This window comes from Vidua chalybeata, chromosome 15 (genome assembly GCF_026979565.1).
Source record: "Vidua chalybeata isolate OUT-0048 chromosome 15, bVidCha1 merged haplotype, whole genome shotgun sequence".
NCBI classification, from domain to species: Eukaryota; Metazoa; Chordata; class Aves; order Passeriformes; family Viduidae; genus Vidua; species Vidua chalybeata.
The window spans coordinates 14746470-14763851 of NC_071544.1; the positions used below are offsets into that span (position 1 = coordinate 14746470).

Sequence of the window (17382 nt, forward strand, 5' to 3'; positions counted from 1 at the left end):
CAACTTGAGGCTATTTCCAATACAAAGCAGAAAAAAAATCATCTAAGTAACACACACTCAGTAAGTAACCGTGGAACAGCTGAAAAACAACTCCAAGGCACAGAAAACCACGCTGTCCCTGAGAAGGCTACCCTATTTTTATAGTTATATTGCTTCATAAAACATCCCCTGAGCCTGGGGATATTTAAACTCCAATGTCAGGCTTTTCCCATTTCCTGGCCCAGTTTTAGTGATTTTTTCTGTTATATATTTCAACATGAAACCTACTGGTGAGTCCTGTGTGGAAACCTCTGTCCTCTAACCCCTTTGGCTGCTTCCTTGGATGGTTCTGACCTAATCTCAACTTCGTGCCTCCTTGAATTCTTGTTTGCCTTTGGTGTCACCAGACAATGAGCTCCACAGAGGAGGCTTTAGCTGTGCCAAGATAATGCCATTGAGTTGGCTCTTGACAGCTTTACTGCAAAGGCTTGCAAAAGCCAGCGGTCAGAGCACAGTCCAAGTGAAAGACTGCCAAAGTCCACAAGAAAAAAAAATATCCAGGTCTTATCCCTCAGGATAACCAAGTAACACTTAAACAAGAGTAAAACAGCATGTTCTGCAAAAACACCTGAGCAGAAAATGGCAAAAAGGTTATATAAACCAAAAGAACGTTTACTTTAGGACACAGACCTAAGAAAAGTACAATAAGCCATTGTTAGTTACAAATCATCCTGAAAATGGACACTAATGGCACAGAGGTACTGTGGCCTCATTCCCTGGAACAATACCCCCAGTACCTCCAAATCAGGAACATTTGCCTTCAGCCTATTCTTCTAGCCCAACAATTCAAAGAGTGACTTTCCAAACTGATCCAAATAATTGTGTTATTCTCTGGTGAGCTACAATGGGACATTGAATCAGGGAGGCACTAACTGTAGCCCAGAAGAATCCCTGAAATATTAGACTTGCAATAGCTTTGGTGACCTCGTGTGGAGGCAATGACTCAGCCAACAAGGACAGCTCCAAGGTCCCCCTGCCTCCCTGCCACCCATACAGACCACCACAATGACAATAATTATATCACCAGGTCCTGAGCAACTTGGCCTCAAAAAAGTAGGAAAAATGACGATCAGGCAGATTCTTTTTTTCCTATGACTTATTATATATTTGGTTAAAACTGGTCACAAATGAACCTCTAAAACTTTTTCCTTCCCAAATGACTTTAGAAAACAGCTCAGTGATGCACCAGGGCTGTCCCCCACCTCAGGGGTGATCACTGCCCACCAGTCCTGGAGACATTCTGTTGCATTAATTTATTAAGATGTTTCATGAATGGACACTTCTACTGCCTGTCACCCTGAATGGAGCTCAAGATTCCCCGCCTGTAGATTACGTCCTTAAACTGCACTTGACATTGTGGACAAATTCAGTGGAGGCAGGCTGGGATCCTCTTTCCTGGCAGCAGCAGCTGTCTTTGCAATAGGAGAGGCTCCACAGGCAGTGGGAATGAGGACAGGGCACCTCTTGCCCAGGCAGCCAACTTCTCTTTCTAGCCCAAGTAAAAAAGTGCTCTTCTCAAGAGCAAATCACCACCTACATCCTTGGCATTTCCCTGTGGAGGAGGTGGACCATGCTCTGGAGGTCAATGTCTCCTTGCACTGACTGTAGAGAGGGACTCTGTGGTCAGGTCATACAGAAATCATGGTTTGAGAAGATTAACACTGGCAACAAGACTGAGGAGTAAGGAAAGGACTGAGAGCTCCAAGGGGAGCCCAGGTCCTCATCAGAGCAGGGCTGGGACTGACACATGGCCAGAAAATTCTATCCACATTAGCTGGTAGTGGAGAACATCAATAGAAAAATAGACATCCACCACTCAAAGTACCGTGACAGGGAAGAGATGAGGGAAAAGGGAAGAGATGTGGCATTGAGACAGAGGAATGTTGCCAAGTCAGTTTATTGAACAAGTGTTTCAGGAGCCAAGGAAACAAGGCAGACTGAAGGGATGTTACTAGGGAAGGTCAGCCCATGGGAAGACACGTGGAAGGGAGTTTGTTTTCCTGGGCTGAAGTCCAGCACAGACTTAACATTCAGCCATGCTCATGAGGTTGAGAGTTGTCCTGCTTTCCCTGGTGAGAAAAGGAGAGAGGAGAATTAGACATGGCTGATGCCCCTTTCTTCATTTCACTGGCCCAAGCATTGGCTTAGGGTTGACTGGAGATAAAGAACAGTCTCAAAACCCCAAATATCCCCTTTCATTATCCTCATTTGAGGAAAGATGAATGGTTTCGTTCATTTGGTACAATCCAGTTGGTTTGGTGAAGTAATTTCCACGCACCCTTGTGAGCTTGTGGAACAGATTGAGTGCTGCTGAAAATCAATAAAATACTTCTAAAGCTAACAAACAGGAGGCCAGGTACACAGCACAGAAATGGGCCCTTCTCATTTTCCCTTACAATGCAAAAAACCTAGAGATGTCCAGTACATGCCCCAAGCAGTTATACAAAAAGGCATGATGAGACAGCCCTGCATTCACAGCAGGTACAGGAATTGATCATGAAAGGAAAGGTTTCACTCCTATACGTACAGGTAGGCGTTGCAGAAAGTACATCTGTTGCTGTAGGTTTTGCCATCAGAGCCACAGTGGGGCATGTATTCCAAGGTGCAGATAGGAGAGACTTCTTTGAAGTCCTTGCAAAGGGCCTGCACACAGAAGGTAGGTATTGAGTCCCTCTGCCCCAGAGCAAACTGTGACCCCGCCCCCCCAGCATAAGGAATGACACCCCACTAAGAAATGAAACTGGCTGTAACATCATCATAACCAACTCCAAGTGTCCTCCTGATGGCAGATGTGGTCTTGTACTGTTTCTGCTCACTGTTACATTTCTTCCTGCTTTATTACAGAGCAGTGGGATGGATGTTGGCTGTTTTATGAGCAGTGTGAAATTCCCAAGGGATCTCCTTAGGTGTGCACACCACCACCTCCTGATTTGTAGCCCAGAGCAGAAGACAGTCCCCCAGGAGTGTAACAGACACTGAATTTCATTCTTTATTCCCATCCCATCCTTTCCCACTCACCCTTGTAATATCCTCTTCACAGGGCCCGTTCTTTCTCTTGCCAAGGTTGGTCCGATGCTCCCTGGAGGAAGGAGAGATTGTTATTAACCACAACCTTCCCTGTTGCAGCCTGTGAGCCAAACCTCACTCCCATGGAGTCAGAGAGATTTCCAGATCCCCCAGCTCAGCACCACCTGCCCAGCACTAACAAAGACCTGTCCTTACAGACCAGATGCTGTGCCCCGTTGGTGCACCCCCTCTGTGGGGTTGAACACCCATACCAAACACTGAGCAAGGCAAGCAGGAAAACGGGGGCAGACAGACAGAATCCCTTCAGCACAAGGTTTCAGAGAGAGCCCTTGCAGATTACCTGGCTCCCACAGAGCCAAACTGTGAGTCCCCCAGGGAGGAAGAGGAGCACTCACATGTTGTGGGCACACAGGGTGCACTCGCTGGCGTAGGTGACGCCGTCGGTGCCGCACACGGGGTTGTAGATCATGGTGCAGGCCATCAGCTCCCTGCCATCCTTCAGCGTGGTCCTGTGGTACTGGCTGCAGTTCAGCTGGGGAAAACAAGGACAGCAAAGGCTCTGCCACGGCTCTGCTCTGTGCAAGGCAGCCCCAACACATCCCCCCTGCTTATGCCTCTGCCAGACCCTAAAAGGATCTGCCCGATGACAAATGGTGGCTATATATTAACTCGTTCTTCATGGAAAACTAGCAATTTCCTTTCACAGCCTTCCCTGGAGAAGACTGAATCAAGGCTGGAAGGTAGACATTACTCATTGAGCTCTGCATTTATCACAATGCCCCTATACCTTACTGAACCCACCAGGATATTACAAAAGGCAGCTCAGAAAAAATCTGTAAATCAAAATGGCACGATTTATGCACTTCCTGCAAGGGGGCTGACTGTGACCAAGGTGTTTTTCAAGGCCCACAAGAATGGAGGGGAGATGTGCTGACAGGTCTTTTGTTGCAATGGGACGGTTCCGAGTGTTGAGAGCTGCCAGCAGGAGTGACAGCAGTGGAAGCTGATTTACGTCAGCTGAGGAGCTGGCCTTGTGGTTTAGCACTCCCAGTTTCTCCAGTGTGAACTCTTCATTCCTGATTTATGTATCTCAACCGGCCTGAGCACAGAGCGTACTCAGGAAACAAAGGAATGACATTTCATAGTTTGTTTGTATAGAAATGAAATATCTGACTTGGGATGTTGACTCTTTCAAACACATGCTAATGAGGTGGCTTTGTTCTACCATTCCCCAGCGAGAGTAAATGGTTTCGAACTGGCCAAATATAGTTAATCTGGTATTTTTACATTATTCATGTTGGTATATATTAGATTACATTGCATTTACAAAAAAAAAAGAAACCCAAACAACCTACACCAAACCAAAAACCAGAGGTGGGTTGGAATCCCCTGATACCTTAGGTATCATCATTCAAAACACAGGCAATTTTCTAATCTTTGAAAAACATCCTTTTGTAAAACATAAGCATTGAGAGAGCACCGGGTTCCCTGGGCCCTCTGCTTCCCCTGCCCATATTGCCAAAACATTCTGCTAAGTTCCTGCAGCAGCTATGGCAGGGTGCTGTGGGAAAAGGATTCCCTGTGTAAAGCCTTTGATAATTTATCATCTACCTGTCTCATACTCAATCCTCACCTGTCCTCTCCTCTTTCTTTCCCTGTGTGCAGGAAGTGCACAATGTTCCTGCTGCTGGGAGGGTGACATTCCCCCACAGAAGGAAGGGCAGCACAAGTGTGACCCCCGTGGAGGCTACACCAGCCAAACCTCCCAGCGTTTGCTCAGGTTGTGCAGTTGGCACCTGCTCAAACTCTTCCCTTCCTTCAGGTGTCACTCACCTGGGGAGCTTCTTCTATGCACCTTCCATCGTGCTTCTTGGCAACCTGGGTTCCATATTCGCTGGAAGAGAAAGCAGAGTTAAAAATGCTCAGCAAATAACTCTGTGGGGCTCTCGGGGGGGGTGGCCTGCAGGGCTCACATGTTGTGGGCACACAGGGCACAGTCGTTGCTGTAGGTGACACCGTCTGTCCCGCAGATCTCGCGCAGGATGTAGGGACAGGCTTCAATGGCCTCTCCGGATTTGGTCCCGCTCAGGTACGTGCTGCAGTCAACCTGGGCAGACAAAACAGCAACGCTGGGCCAGCGTCCCCTCTGCAGTCTGCCCACTCTGATCCTCTAGATTTTAGAGGTCTTTGTCAGGGGAAAATCAGAGGGTACTTTAAGTTCAGACTTGCATTAGAAATGAATTATGTAATTGTAGTTCGGTGTTTTCTGCTAGCAGAGGGAACAGCTGGTAAAAGAGATTATTCTGCTAGAGCAGAACATACACAAGTTTTAAATCCAGCATTCCTAAAATCATAAAGATTGGAAAAGACCTCTAAATCATCAAGACCATTAACCCAGAACCCCCATGTTCACCACCAAAACATATCCCAAGTGCCACATCCACATTCCCTTTGAACAGCTCCAAGGAATAGCAAGTCTCTGGTCAGCCTGTTCCAATTACTGACAAGACTTTCACTGAAGATTTTTTTGGTGCTAATTTCTAAACTAAACATCCCCTAACTCAGCCTGAGGAATCTGATTGAAAGTGTTTGACATTGAGTGCAGCTTGACATAGTTTAATATGTCAAGCTGCACCATAGTTTAAACTTGGATATAGTTTACTATATCCAAGATTTTGTTTCAGCATTTCCAAGGGAAGCAAGAACTGTTTCACCAACTTCTGTTGCAAAAATATTTACAATATATAAAACCTAATGATTTAAAAATTTGAGGATCAATAGACAAACACCTATTGGAAATCACTCTACTTTAACTAAGCATCACTGACACTTCACTGTCATTTTGCACAGTCTCCCCAAAGCACTGTCTCTTATTATCCATATTTCCCATGTGGTCCAAGAACAAATTAAAGCAAGGACCACATTTTAACGTGCCTTTTCTACAGAAAATATATTGCCGTCCCTCAGGATGTATGAAATTATTTTTGGTGCTTCAGAGCTGCTCTGCATAAGCAGAATAAATGTGTTGAGATATTATCAGCACATATTGTTACTGTGCAGGATAATAAAGCTATTTCTGTACACATACCTGAGAGCAGATTTGTCCTGGCTGACCAGAGTACAAGGATTTTTTTAACCTGTCTAGTGCAATGGAAATCCTAGCACTGAATAAATACACAGACATCTAACACAGCTTTCTACCTTCTCTCCTACTGTTCTAAAATGGGCTGCATGGCTCTTAGGCTGCCTCTGATGATTTCTGTTCAGAGATTGGCAGTACTGGGACATTCTGTTTCTGAAGTGCCAGCCTGTCCCCATCCTCTTTCCCTCCCGTACAGCACACTGGCAGCTGTGAGCAGCTGAGGAGAAGCACAGCATCAGCATGAGCCCTGTGCACCAGCCCTGGATGCCCTGAGCCCAGCCATGGTCTTCCTGGGGACTGCAGAGAGAGTAGATGGTGCTTATTTAAAAGAACACTTACAGGAGTGCTTTCCTCCTTGCACCTTCCATCGTGGCTTTTCTTAACATCAGTCCCGTGTTGTCTGAAAGGGAGAGGTTGGGGTCAGCATGCCCAGCCCCTGAGCCCTGGGACACCCAGGCACCACAGAAGGCAAACCAAACCCATAACCAATAGATATGATAAAGGAGGCACCTGAGTGCCTGATGAACCAGCTTCTCCCTGTCATTAGAAAGTGTAATTCTAAGTGGTAACAGACCAGTCAGGTCTCCTCATTGTGTGCTATACAACAGCTCCATTCACTCTTTCTCCTGCCCAAATACCACAGTCCCATCCACTCTTTCTCCTGCCCAAATATCCCAGCCCTCACAGAGCGCTCAGGTTGAGAGCTGGCTTTCCCACACTCCCCCAGGGAGCAAAAAGAACATCAGGGAACAAAATCCAGGTGACAAGGGCTTCAGGAGGTTGAAAGAGGAGCACAGGTATGTTAGTACCAAAAGAAAAGCCATCTGGAGCACTAACCCTGGCTTGCCACTCCAAAAGAGAGTCCTGTGTGCCATACTTACACGTTGTGGGCACAGATGCTGCAGTCGTTGTCATAAGTGAACCCATCTGTGCCACACACTGGGTGCAGGATCCTGGGGCACCGGACCAGGTCTTTGCCACCCTTCACCTTTCTGGCTGGGAATTTATTGCAGTCAAGCTACAAAGAAAGCATCAGCATCAAACCTGAGGAAAACCTTGATCTCCAATAAAAAAAATTCCATCATAACCTCCTGCCACATCTCTAAAGCTGGGATGCTGAGACAACACCAGTGCTACAACTCAGTTCTTACTAAAACAGGCTGAGTCAACTCTGCCTGAGCCCTCTCACATGGGGGGAACTGCACAGCACTGCACAGTGTGTGAAGGGACAAATCCCTGGCTTAAGCATCTTGGTAAGTCCCAACTACAAGATATGTCAGAAAAAAACCAAACAAAAAAAAATTAAAACATGGCCCCTTTTTAATTGTCCATTGAAAGAACTTGGACTTTGCATTTGAAGGGCATCATCAAAGGAAGATCAAAGCCCAAACTGAATGACTCCCACATTTGTGTCTTAGCATGTCCTACACAGCAGCTGATACATTCCAATCAAAACTTCAAGTGTGCTCCACATTTCAGAATATGTTCCCACCCCAAAAGCTGCTGTAGGTGTGAATTCATCATGAGGACTCTGTGCATAGCTCTCATCCAGCCCATCTGCCAGAGCTGCTGGGCAAGGAGGGCCCAGAGGACACCTGCCTCGGGACAGGTGGGATTCGTCATCATCCTCAACACAAGGAGCTGATAAGACTTAATAGACAGGTGGAGAAAGCCAGACCTCAGGCCAGCTCACTTTCAGAGTAGATGCCACGTCAGGGAACCCTTCCGTTGATGCAGCTAAGAGGAGTAAACCTTATATTGAACACTTACCTCAGCAGTCTTCTCTCTGCATTGTCCACTGTGCCTTTTGCCAACATGGGTCCTTTGCTCCCTGGAAGAGGGAAACAAAATAAATACTGAACCTCTTGGTCAAAGTCATGTGCAAAATTAAGCAAACCATGGCTTCAGACTCTTTAAAAAGTGTTCAGAATTGCTACTTTACTCGTTACCAAGCTCATCCCATCTTCACACAACATGCAATTTAAAGCAATATTCTGAATTGTTCCTTCCTCTGCCCAGCCCACAGACTCATCCAAGGAGATGCCTTAAGACTCTTCATGAGCACACAGAAGGCACCGGAAAGACACTCAAGGCAAATCCAAAACCATCCCATTTCTTAGAGACGTGAAGAAATAGGCAGGAGCAGAAATGCAGCAGGACAGTTCTCAAGACTGCCCAGCACTGCTGGGCACTCAGGAGGAGCACTCTGGGCATGGCACTCACGCGTTGTGGGCGCAGATCGCGCACTCGTTGTCGTAGGTGGTGCCATCTGTGCCACAAACCGGGTTCAGGTCCCTCGGACAGGATACCAGTGTTCTTCCATCTTTGGTGGTTTGTGATCGGTACCTGGTGCAGTCAACCTGGCAAAATAAGGACAAATCGCTCTGGTGGAGCCCTTGCTATGCAAGGAAAGTTGATTCAAAACCTTTTTGTTCTGTATCCCAGCCTCAAATGTTTCTGTAACAGGACAAAGCCATGTTATGCTGAAGCTAAACTTCCGATCAGAAATTACACCTCTGAATATTATCCTAGTTCTCCAGGAGTCAAGAAAAAGGACTAGCTTGGAGAAGAGATCCTTTGGGCACAAGAACATGTGTAAAATTTTTGGCCTCGTCTCATTAAAAAAAAAAAAATCTTGAATTTAGTAAGAAACATTTTTCAACAGCTGTAAACCTGAATAATACTGTTTCAGTTTGTGTTGGTTTGCTCCACACTTTTCCAGCTCTGTGATTACTTCTTACTTCAGATTCCCTGTAGTTCAGTACAGAATTTGAAAGGATAGGAAAGAATGGTTATCTGTTGGAGAATGGACTTCCTACATCCCAGAATTTTAGCACTGAAATACAGAAACTTCTCCTTCTCAGGCATCAGACTGTTGGCCTCAGAAAAGATACAGTAAGCTATGCTCTATAAATATTTATGGTTAGTGCTCTTGTGAGTCTCACTACATCTGTGAATACAACCAGCATGGGAGTTTTGAATCCCTGCTGCTGAGGGAAACCTGCACAGCATGTTGGCAAGAGAAATCTTCTGTCCCTCCACCTCCTCCTGGGGACACAAGTCAGCTCCTCATCTCATATCCATCTCCTTCCTCTTTCCTCAGTGTGGTAAGCATGGGGTGACCTTCTCTCTGGAGCAGACAGGATGCCAAATCCACCACCACCACACAGAAGAGCAAATAATGGACTGGGACCTTTGCACACCTTGTCCTATGCAGCTTCTTAGAGAAGTCTATGAGGTCCTCAGGATTTTATTAGCAGCCCTAAGATATGGATTTTTGACTTAAATTGCACTTACAGCAACAGATTCCTTGCAGGGCCCATCATGTATTTTGGTAATGTTGGTGTCGTGTTCTCTGAAAGGAAGAAAAGCTTTGGTCAGGGAGCATTGAGAATAACCTTCCCCATGGTACTGAAGGCACTGGGACAGCAAAGCAGGGTCCCATCCTCCCTGTGGGACATTACAACTGCCAGAATTCTCTGAATGTGCCCTGCAGATGGCAGCTGCTAATGTACAGATATTCCCATCTCCCATGGGAATTAAGTGTTAGGAGTAATTAGGTGTTACAAGCAACACTTTGATCTGCTCATGTCTCTGCTCTGGTTCTTTTTGCGATTCCCTTTCATGAGCATAGACAAAAAAAAATGGGGAAGAAAACTCAAGCTGGCTGAAGAATCAGGAGAAGCCAGAAGCAAGGAGACCTAGAGAGACACCTGCCTTAAAACTGGTATTTTACAGAGATGCTTCTGAGAGCCTCAACTTGTTGATTATCCAGAAGGACATTCCATGCACACGACTTACGCATTGTAGGCACAGATCCCACAGTCATTGTCATAAGTGAAGCTATCTGAGCCACAGACTGGCTTCATTATCCTTGGGCACGCTACCACGACGTGATCATCCACTACAGCTCTACGGTAATTATTGCAATCAACCTGTAAAAATAGCAGGAATAGAGAGAGAGAAAAAAAAAAACAAAAAAAACAAAAAAAACCCACAATGCCTTTTTGATATAAAAATATAACATTCTTACATAGTCTTCTCACTTTTCCTCAGCCTTTGGGGATAAATCCAGCATCAAAACAATTTCACTATCAAAAGTAGAAACTGGAAATTCTGTGGAAATTCTCCCCCCATGAAAAAAAAAACCCAAATGGGATATTAAAGAGGACTGTGGTTTGGGTTTTGTGAGGTCCTTCATAGGATCCTGCTGGAGGTATCCAGGTGGTGAGATCCAACCTTCAGCCAATATATTATATTTATTTTATTCCCAATTAGACAGGTTTGAAGTCTGAAGTAGAAAATAACAGAGATGGTATCAGATAACCTATGAAAACCCTCTCAGCTTTGGTTATCACCAGATTTTATTTTGGGCTGTGCAGACCAGCTGTGCACATCCTGCCCCACTTCTGCATGGTGTTTGAGTTGTCCCCATTACAGACTTTGTCTTACCACGATAGGTTTTGGGTCGCATTCTCCATCGTGCTCCTTCTCCACGCTGGCGCTGTGCTCCCTGGAAGAAAGCAGACCTGTGTCAGGGATCAAGGAGCAGCATCACCTCAGGGCTGGTGCCTTTGTCACTCAGCTGCAAAGGCACATGCTGCTCATCCCTGGGGTACAAAGCTGCCACCCCTGCCTGGAAGCCCCTGCAGGGTTCCCAGCCAGACTCACGCGTTGTAGAGGCAGATCCCACAGTCGTTGCTGTACGTGTTCCCATCGGTGCCACACACTGGTTTCAAGTTCCTTGGGCAAGCTACCCAGGACCTCCCATCCTTGGTAATGCCACTGGAGTACTGGCTGCAATCAAGCTGTGGAAGCAGCCCAGAATCAGCCCCGAATTTGGCTCCCTCACGGAATAAAACCCCCCAGCATCCTCCCACCACCACCACGCCTGCAGCTGCTGCTGGGAGGCAAATTAGAGGCATTTTTGGGAATTTGCTCAGGCAATCAGGAGGAGGGAATCTTCCCTACAGAAGTTTCTGATTATGGACTTCTGCCGGGGTCCAGGGAGGGAGGATGGCTGTGGGTGAGACAGTGCCTAATGAAGGCAGTGGTAATTGGGAGCCCCTCGGCTCTGCAGCGGATCCTTCCAGATCGTGCTGCACTCTGGAGAGCTCCAGGAGGCTCGCAGCTGCGTGGGAGGAACCTGCAGACAAATCCACGGCTCAGGCCCTGCTGGTTTTCTCTCTGTGATATAGGTATAGAAATTTATGCAAGGAATTCTTTGCGCCTTGCTGTATGGAAGCAATTATCAGAGTCACAGTGTTTGATGTTTTCGAGCGTGTCATCCTAAGACAGTTCTCCTCACAAGGAGGCAAACTACTGCCTTTGGCTGGGAGTAACTAAATTACGTCTAAGAGTTAATATAATAACAGTGCACAATTACTTCTTGTTTTTTCATTTTATTTAATGAACCGAAAATATTGCAAAAAATGGGGATCTTTTACTTTCTCGTGAAATTGGAAATGTCATTCAACCATGCACTGGGAAATATTATTTTAACAGCAAAGATTTCATTAGATTTAACCCATGTGCTCACTCGTTAGCTACATACTGTACCTACTTTACCAGAAGCCTGAACAGAACATAATAAATAGATCTGTGGCTCACCTGAACTCCAAAGGCAGCACCTGAAAGAAAAAAAAGACAGAAAAAAACCCCACCATATTATTAACCTGCAGAGAACACATATGCAAATATTCTCATGAAACAAGTTAATTCAGTGATTAGTCAACACTAACTTATTTTGTTTAGGAAAATGTGGAGTTTTACATTATTCCAGTAAATGGCCATAGGAGGTATTAAAAGTTACTAAATAAAGTTTCATTGCATTTCTGAGGAGAGATAAACAGATTTATCTACCCCTAAAATGTTACAGGTAAGCAATACAGGTACTTTCAATTCTATACTCTTGGATTTTAACCTCTCCTAAGAGACTTCTATGTTCGACTTTCAAAAGGTGGGACATGCATGTTTAAGATAATCATCACCACTAGCACTGTCCATCTCCAAATATATCATTCTCGGTTACCAGGAATAGCACAGTAAACTCCCAGTGCAATGGGAGTTTAACCTAGAGGTTAGAGTTTGCATTTATATTGCTCACATGGGTAATAATTTTTACAGTTTTATTTTGCCTTTATACACAGGACTGCCACATGCAAGTCCCTACCCTGCGCTGGAACTGCTCCTACAAACCAAGAAGATAACAGCTGTATGATGTTTGCTGAAACCTCAATCTTGAAACCTAATTTCCTTGCTGTGCTCTCTCAGGAAGGCTATTTCTTCATGGAACAAGGTTCTCCTCCATGTTGCAAGACCCAAAGGCTTTTACTGAAACGAAAACTCAACTCTGACTCAGCCAGATCGATCTTTGCAGTACCCCAGTGAATACTCACCCAAGCAGCAGCAAAGGGCAAGAGCTGCCCTCACCAAAAGTCCTGTCACCTTCATGGCAGTCAGGGACACCCCTTCAGTGCAGCCTGCCTGCTCTCTGTGCGGGAGAGGAAGATTGCAGGGAGGAGCAGGAATATATAACACACCACGCTATCAAGTGGTCCCACCTCATTAGGTAATGCTCCCAGCCTGTCATCACCACTCAAAGCCAAAAACGTGTTTACCCAGCTCTGGATGTCTGGCTAATGATTGATACAAGCGTGTGTGCCAGGAAGGGGATTTCGTGTGGCTCGAGGTGAGTGGGGACCGTGCCAGGACCCCTCTCCTCCCGCACGCTCTGCCCAGCCCTGGGCTGCCCCTCGCACGGCCACAGCACATCCTAGGCTCACATCTCCCCTCTGCCTACCTAAATGCAATTAGGACTTTCTCCTCAGCTATAATTTTCAACTGAGCTGCCAAGTGATAGCCAAACCCCCCATTATTTAACCTCAGAGGGTGATTTTGTACTCTTCACCGCTGTATTTCAGCCCAGTTTGAGCCCAGGCAATTAGAGCACAGAAGGTCACCCTGTGCTCTGCAGGAGGAATCCTGCTCTTCTCATGTTTAAAAAACTCAGCAGTGCTCTGCTGTACGTGCCAACTTTTCCTGTAATACAGCAAGGAGCAAAAATACTAAGTTTGGTCCTAAAAATCCATCTCTTTTGGCTGTTCACTGAAAACTATCATGGCACCTTCTGCTCATCTGCTACCATTTCATTTCTCCCCCATGGCCAGTCCCTGACCCACCTTACTGAGCCTGAGTGACACCATCCCCCAGGGCAGCAGGCCAAACGCCTTTAATGTCTGCACAGACTAGATGTACTGTACTTCCTTTACCTAGGAAGTCAGCCAACTTTGCAAAGATTGGTATTAGCCCACGCATGGTTTGCTTCCTGAAAATTCACTGTGTACATTATCTCTTTACGCTTTATATCTTTAGTTTTCTTCAAATATCTCCTTAAGGTTTGCCCACTATTCAGGTAATGGAACTTAGATTGGTTCTGAACGCTTTTTTTGTCCTTTATGTAAGGAGATTTTTGGCAATTCTTTGGATTAATCTCAATCGTAGACTTCTCAGTTGGGAATCCTAAATTCTCTAAATCTCTCACTAACTTTTCATTTTTCAAATACTGTATTTGGTAATCAAAATCCTTGCTTGCAGATCTATTTTTTGACACAATTTAAACAGAGCGAGCTTTTGTTGAATCATCACAGTTTTATTTTCTAAGAGAAGGAAATTTCCAACATCTTTCTCACTTGAAAAGCAAATCCACAACAACATAATTTTAGGGATCACCTAGTGGAAAAATATTTGCTTTCATATGCTTTTGCTTTCATATTAGGAGCTCTGCTAATATTAGTACTTTGCAGTGTGCATCTGCAAAACTAAAGCCTCTCTAAATGCCAATGTTTCCTGCTATGTTAGGAGCACGAGGGATGGTGTCCTTGTTCATATTCCTCATTTTCATTCCTCCCCCCCCGGTGTTCTGCCCTGTATTTCCTGACCTTTCCCTTATCTCAGTTCCACCAAATGTCCAGACCTTTGGATCGATGCAGACCTTGGCTACAAGGACCCCTTCTCATCCCGATTACAATATCCATCTCCCAGGGCTTATTCCAGCCAAGGCCAGGATCCATTAATGCTTCCTAGCAGTGGAAAATGATTCCTGACAACTTAATTGCCAGGCTCTGGAAAAGCTGTCACGGTCAAGCAAATTCCTGCCAATGTCCACAGCAATGACACCTGAACCCTATCGGAAAGGAGATTTTATTTGCAAACCAAATCTGCAGTTGAAGTGGATTGACTCAGCATGTCCTGTCAAGAGCAAAGTAATTCTCTTCCAACCAAGCTATTAAATTTGGGAAGTAGCTTGCAATAGGAGACAGAGTAAAGGGACAGAAGAGCAAACACCTGTCGAGGATCAAGAGAAGGAATTTGGATTTAGAAAACACTGCAGCTACAGCACGTGTCTGTTGTCCCCTGTGTCAGCTGGGGCACACAGAGCTCAGCTCTGGGCTCCTGCCCTGTGCATGAGGAAGATCCATGCTGTGACCCTACCAGTGAGCTGCCTACTTCACAGAGAGTGATTCAGCAAAGCTTTTTCCACCAGGAACTAGGAACTTTTCCCTTAGGACAGAGCCTTTCAGGGGCAGAGAGGCAGGTGCAGAACATTCCACCCACGCTGGACAGGGAGACCTTTGGTTGTGTTTACACCCTTCTGCTTGTGCAACTCCCACTTGCAGTGATGCTGTGTTGACATCTACCTGTTTATTTTCCTTTGCTGCAAATCCCACCTGGCTGAGCACTCCACCCCTTTCTTCTGCTGCCTCTCCAGGTTACCTCTGGTCCCAGCTCTGAATCATCTGCCTCCATCTCTGCAGAATCTCACTGACACAGGCCAAGAAAGGAAGCAACCCCTTTGAGGCAAGAAGGCAACAAAGCCAACTCATCTGTTTTTCAGAACTATATGCAGAAATTCTCTATGCTTCCCACCCTCAAACCACAGGAGTGGTTGTTACTACACCCAGCACTAAGTGTTTCTTTTGACACCTTCTACATCAAGGGTCCGTATTCTTAACTTTCAAGCAGTTGTATCTTGTTTTTAGTGAACAACTTGAGTGGAGTTACTCACCCTTCATGCAGAGGAAAGCATTGGAAGTTTTTGGGTTGCAGTTCCAGAGAAAGAGCTGGGCAGCAGGAGAGATCTTGCAGCAGAGTAAAGCAGGGAGATCCCAAGGAAATTGCCTGGAGAAGAGCTCCCTAGAGTAGGGAGAGCCTTGCAGGGAACGACAGATGTTCTAACAGCTGCCAAACAGAAGCCCTAGAGAGATGAAAGAGAGAAGCCCATTCATGAGTCCCCAAGGTGAAAGCAGATGGGCCATGGAGCAGAAATTATGATAATCAAGACAAATAATATTGAAATCCCCAGGTACCCATAGCAGAAGTTGTGTGGTGGGACTGAGCATCACAGGGATCTAGGGAGAGCCAGAAAAGAGAGCTCTGCAGCAGAGCCAGAGAGGCTTCCCTGCACAAACAGCATCAAGTTCTCCATGTCACAATTCACCGAGCTCTTAAAGGAGCAAATGCCCCTAAACTGCAAGATTTCCAGCACTGTCTGCTGTGGCAGCCTGGAGAAGGTGCCCTAGGCAGAGCACACCATGGGGCCATGCCAGGGCTCTCCCTTGGTGTGGCTGGGGAGCAGCACAGAGCTGCTGGGCAGAGCTCCCATGCTCCAAATGGACAGAGGACTGAAAAATACCACAGGGAGTTCAAGGTCTGCTGAGGCATCTGCCAGAGTCAACAGTCCTCACTCTCTACCAAGAGCAGCACTTGTGTGCCCTGAAAAGTTGCATAAGTTCCTGACACCTTCTATGAAAAAAGAAGGAAAAAATACTAAGACATTTAAGGTTCCTGCAGAGGGCATTTTAGCTGAAAACCCAATGGCATTGAGAGACTGGAGGCCAAAGTGTCAGTTCATAATGCCAGTTCTACAAAACCTCAGGAACTGCTGTGAACCACATGGGGTCTGTGGTTATTGGCAAACAACACCCTTCATAAAGTGTAATTTACAGCAAACAGAAGAGTCCCCAGAGCTCTGGTACCTTTCCAGTTTCACAGAGGACTGGCTTGGCCTCATTACCATTCTAAAGGGGAACACAAAGGGCAACCACGAGCAAACAGAAAAGAAAAAGCGGTAAATCTCCAGCACCTCACGAGCCTTTGCCTCCGCCTCCTCCTCAGGAGTAACGACATGTGGCATCCTTCTGGAGCTCTGCTGTGCCACCAGGGACATTCCTCACCAGCCAGCCCTTGGAACAACCTGCAAAAGGGGGGTTGAAAGCAAGAGCAGAGCGAGCAGGCAGGCTGCTGGGAGCAGGATGGAGCCAGCCCTGCTGCTGAGAGCAGCACAGGCAGCTTTAGCAAGTCCCTGTCCTGTGCCTCCTCAGCAGATGGGCTCAGAATCTGATTAACGATCCCTTATCACCAGCTGTGATTTTGTGGATGGTAATTTCTGCTGGCTGCAGGAGAAATTTAGAAGGTGCTCAAATACTGACAGAAGAGGCTACTGGGGCAGTCTTCATCAGTTTATTGCTTTTCAAGCACAGTTCATTAAGGTTTTAGGGGTCATTATTTGAAAACTTAAATACCTGAAATCACTACAAATCATAGCAGCTTTCAAGTGCGCTGGTTTTCATTTCCAAGAATTTATTTTAAGCCACAAATTGGGCACTGCTTTTATGAAATCATGTAGATGTCCCTGCACACGATGTTAGCTGGAATCAGTGAGCAGACATCATCAGAGAACATTTTTACTCTCTGACATTCATCACTCTCAGGCTGCATAAATAACATTCAAGAATGTACTCATTTCATTTCTGCTCAAAGACAAAATCTGCATCTCCCAAAACAGCTAACCAGCCCCAAACTGGTGACTCTCACCCTACATGACTCTACTTGGTATGGGGATTTTCCATGTATAAAGAAGCAGTCATAATTTGTTTCTAAAACACAGTGTTTGCTCACATTAACAATAAGCATATAAACTATTAACAACCACTTATGGCAAAGTCTGCTGATAATAAAATCAATTTTTATTATTATCAGCTGCAATAAAACATGATGCATGCGTAAGCATTTTGAGAGCTTATAATCAATTCTCATTAACTGCAGTAGAAATAGAGGGTGTGATAACTTAATTGAAAGAATTCTACGTCTTTGGTGGGAGTGAAATTAATTGG

General features: G+C 45.7%; 1 protein-coding gene across 1 annotated transcript; it reads right to left on the reverse strand.

The window, feature by feature from the left end:
* Positions 1-1918: 1918 nt before the first annotated feature.
* Positions 1919-12722, reverse strand: LOC128795616 (ovoinhibitor-like). The gene is made up of 16 exons (XM_053956572.1): positions 12607-12722; positions 11819-11838; positions 10880-11016; positions 10661-10721; positions 10010-10143; positions 9506-9563; positions 8432-8568; positions 7979-8039; positions 7090-7226; positions 6548-6608; positions 5040-5173; positions 4900-4960; positions 3462-3598; positions 3058-3118; positions 2567-2682; positions 1919-2108 (listed from the first exon to the last, which is right to left on the reverse strand). The coding sequence occupies exons 1-16, from the start codon at positions 12659-12661 to the stop codon at positions 2063-2065; spliced, it is 1416 nt and encodes a 471-aa protein (XP_053812547.1). The 5' UTR covers positions 12662-12722; the 3' UTR covers positions 1919-2062.
* Positions 12723-17382: the final 4660 nt, after the last annotated feature.

Coding starts and splice junctions, on each gene's coding strand:
- LOC128795616 (XM_053956572.1), bottom strand. CDS start 12,661: ATGAAGGTGACAGGACTTTTGGTGAGGGCAGCTCTTGCCCTTTGCTGC. Junction 10,144..10,660: donor GCGACCCAAAACCTATCGTG/GTAAGACAAAGT, acceptor CTATTTTTACAG/GTTGATTGCAATAATTACCG. Junction 7,227..7,978: donor GCAGAGAGAAGACTGCTGAG/GTAAGTGTTCAA, acceptor CTTTCTTTGTAG/CTTGACTGCAATAAATTCCC.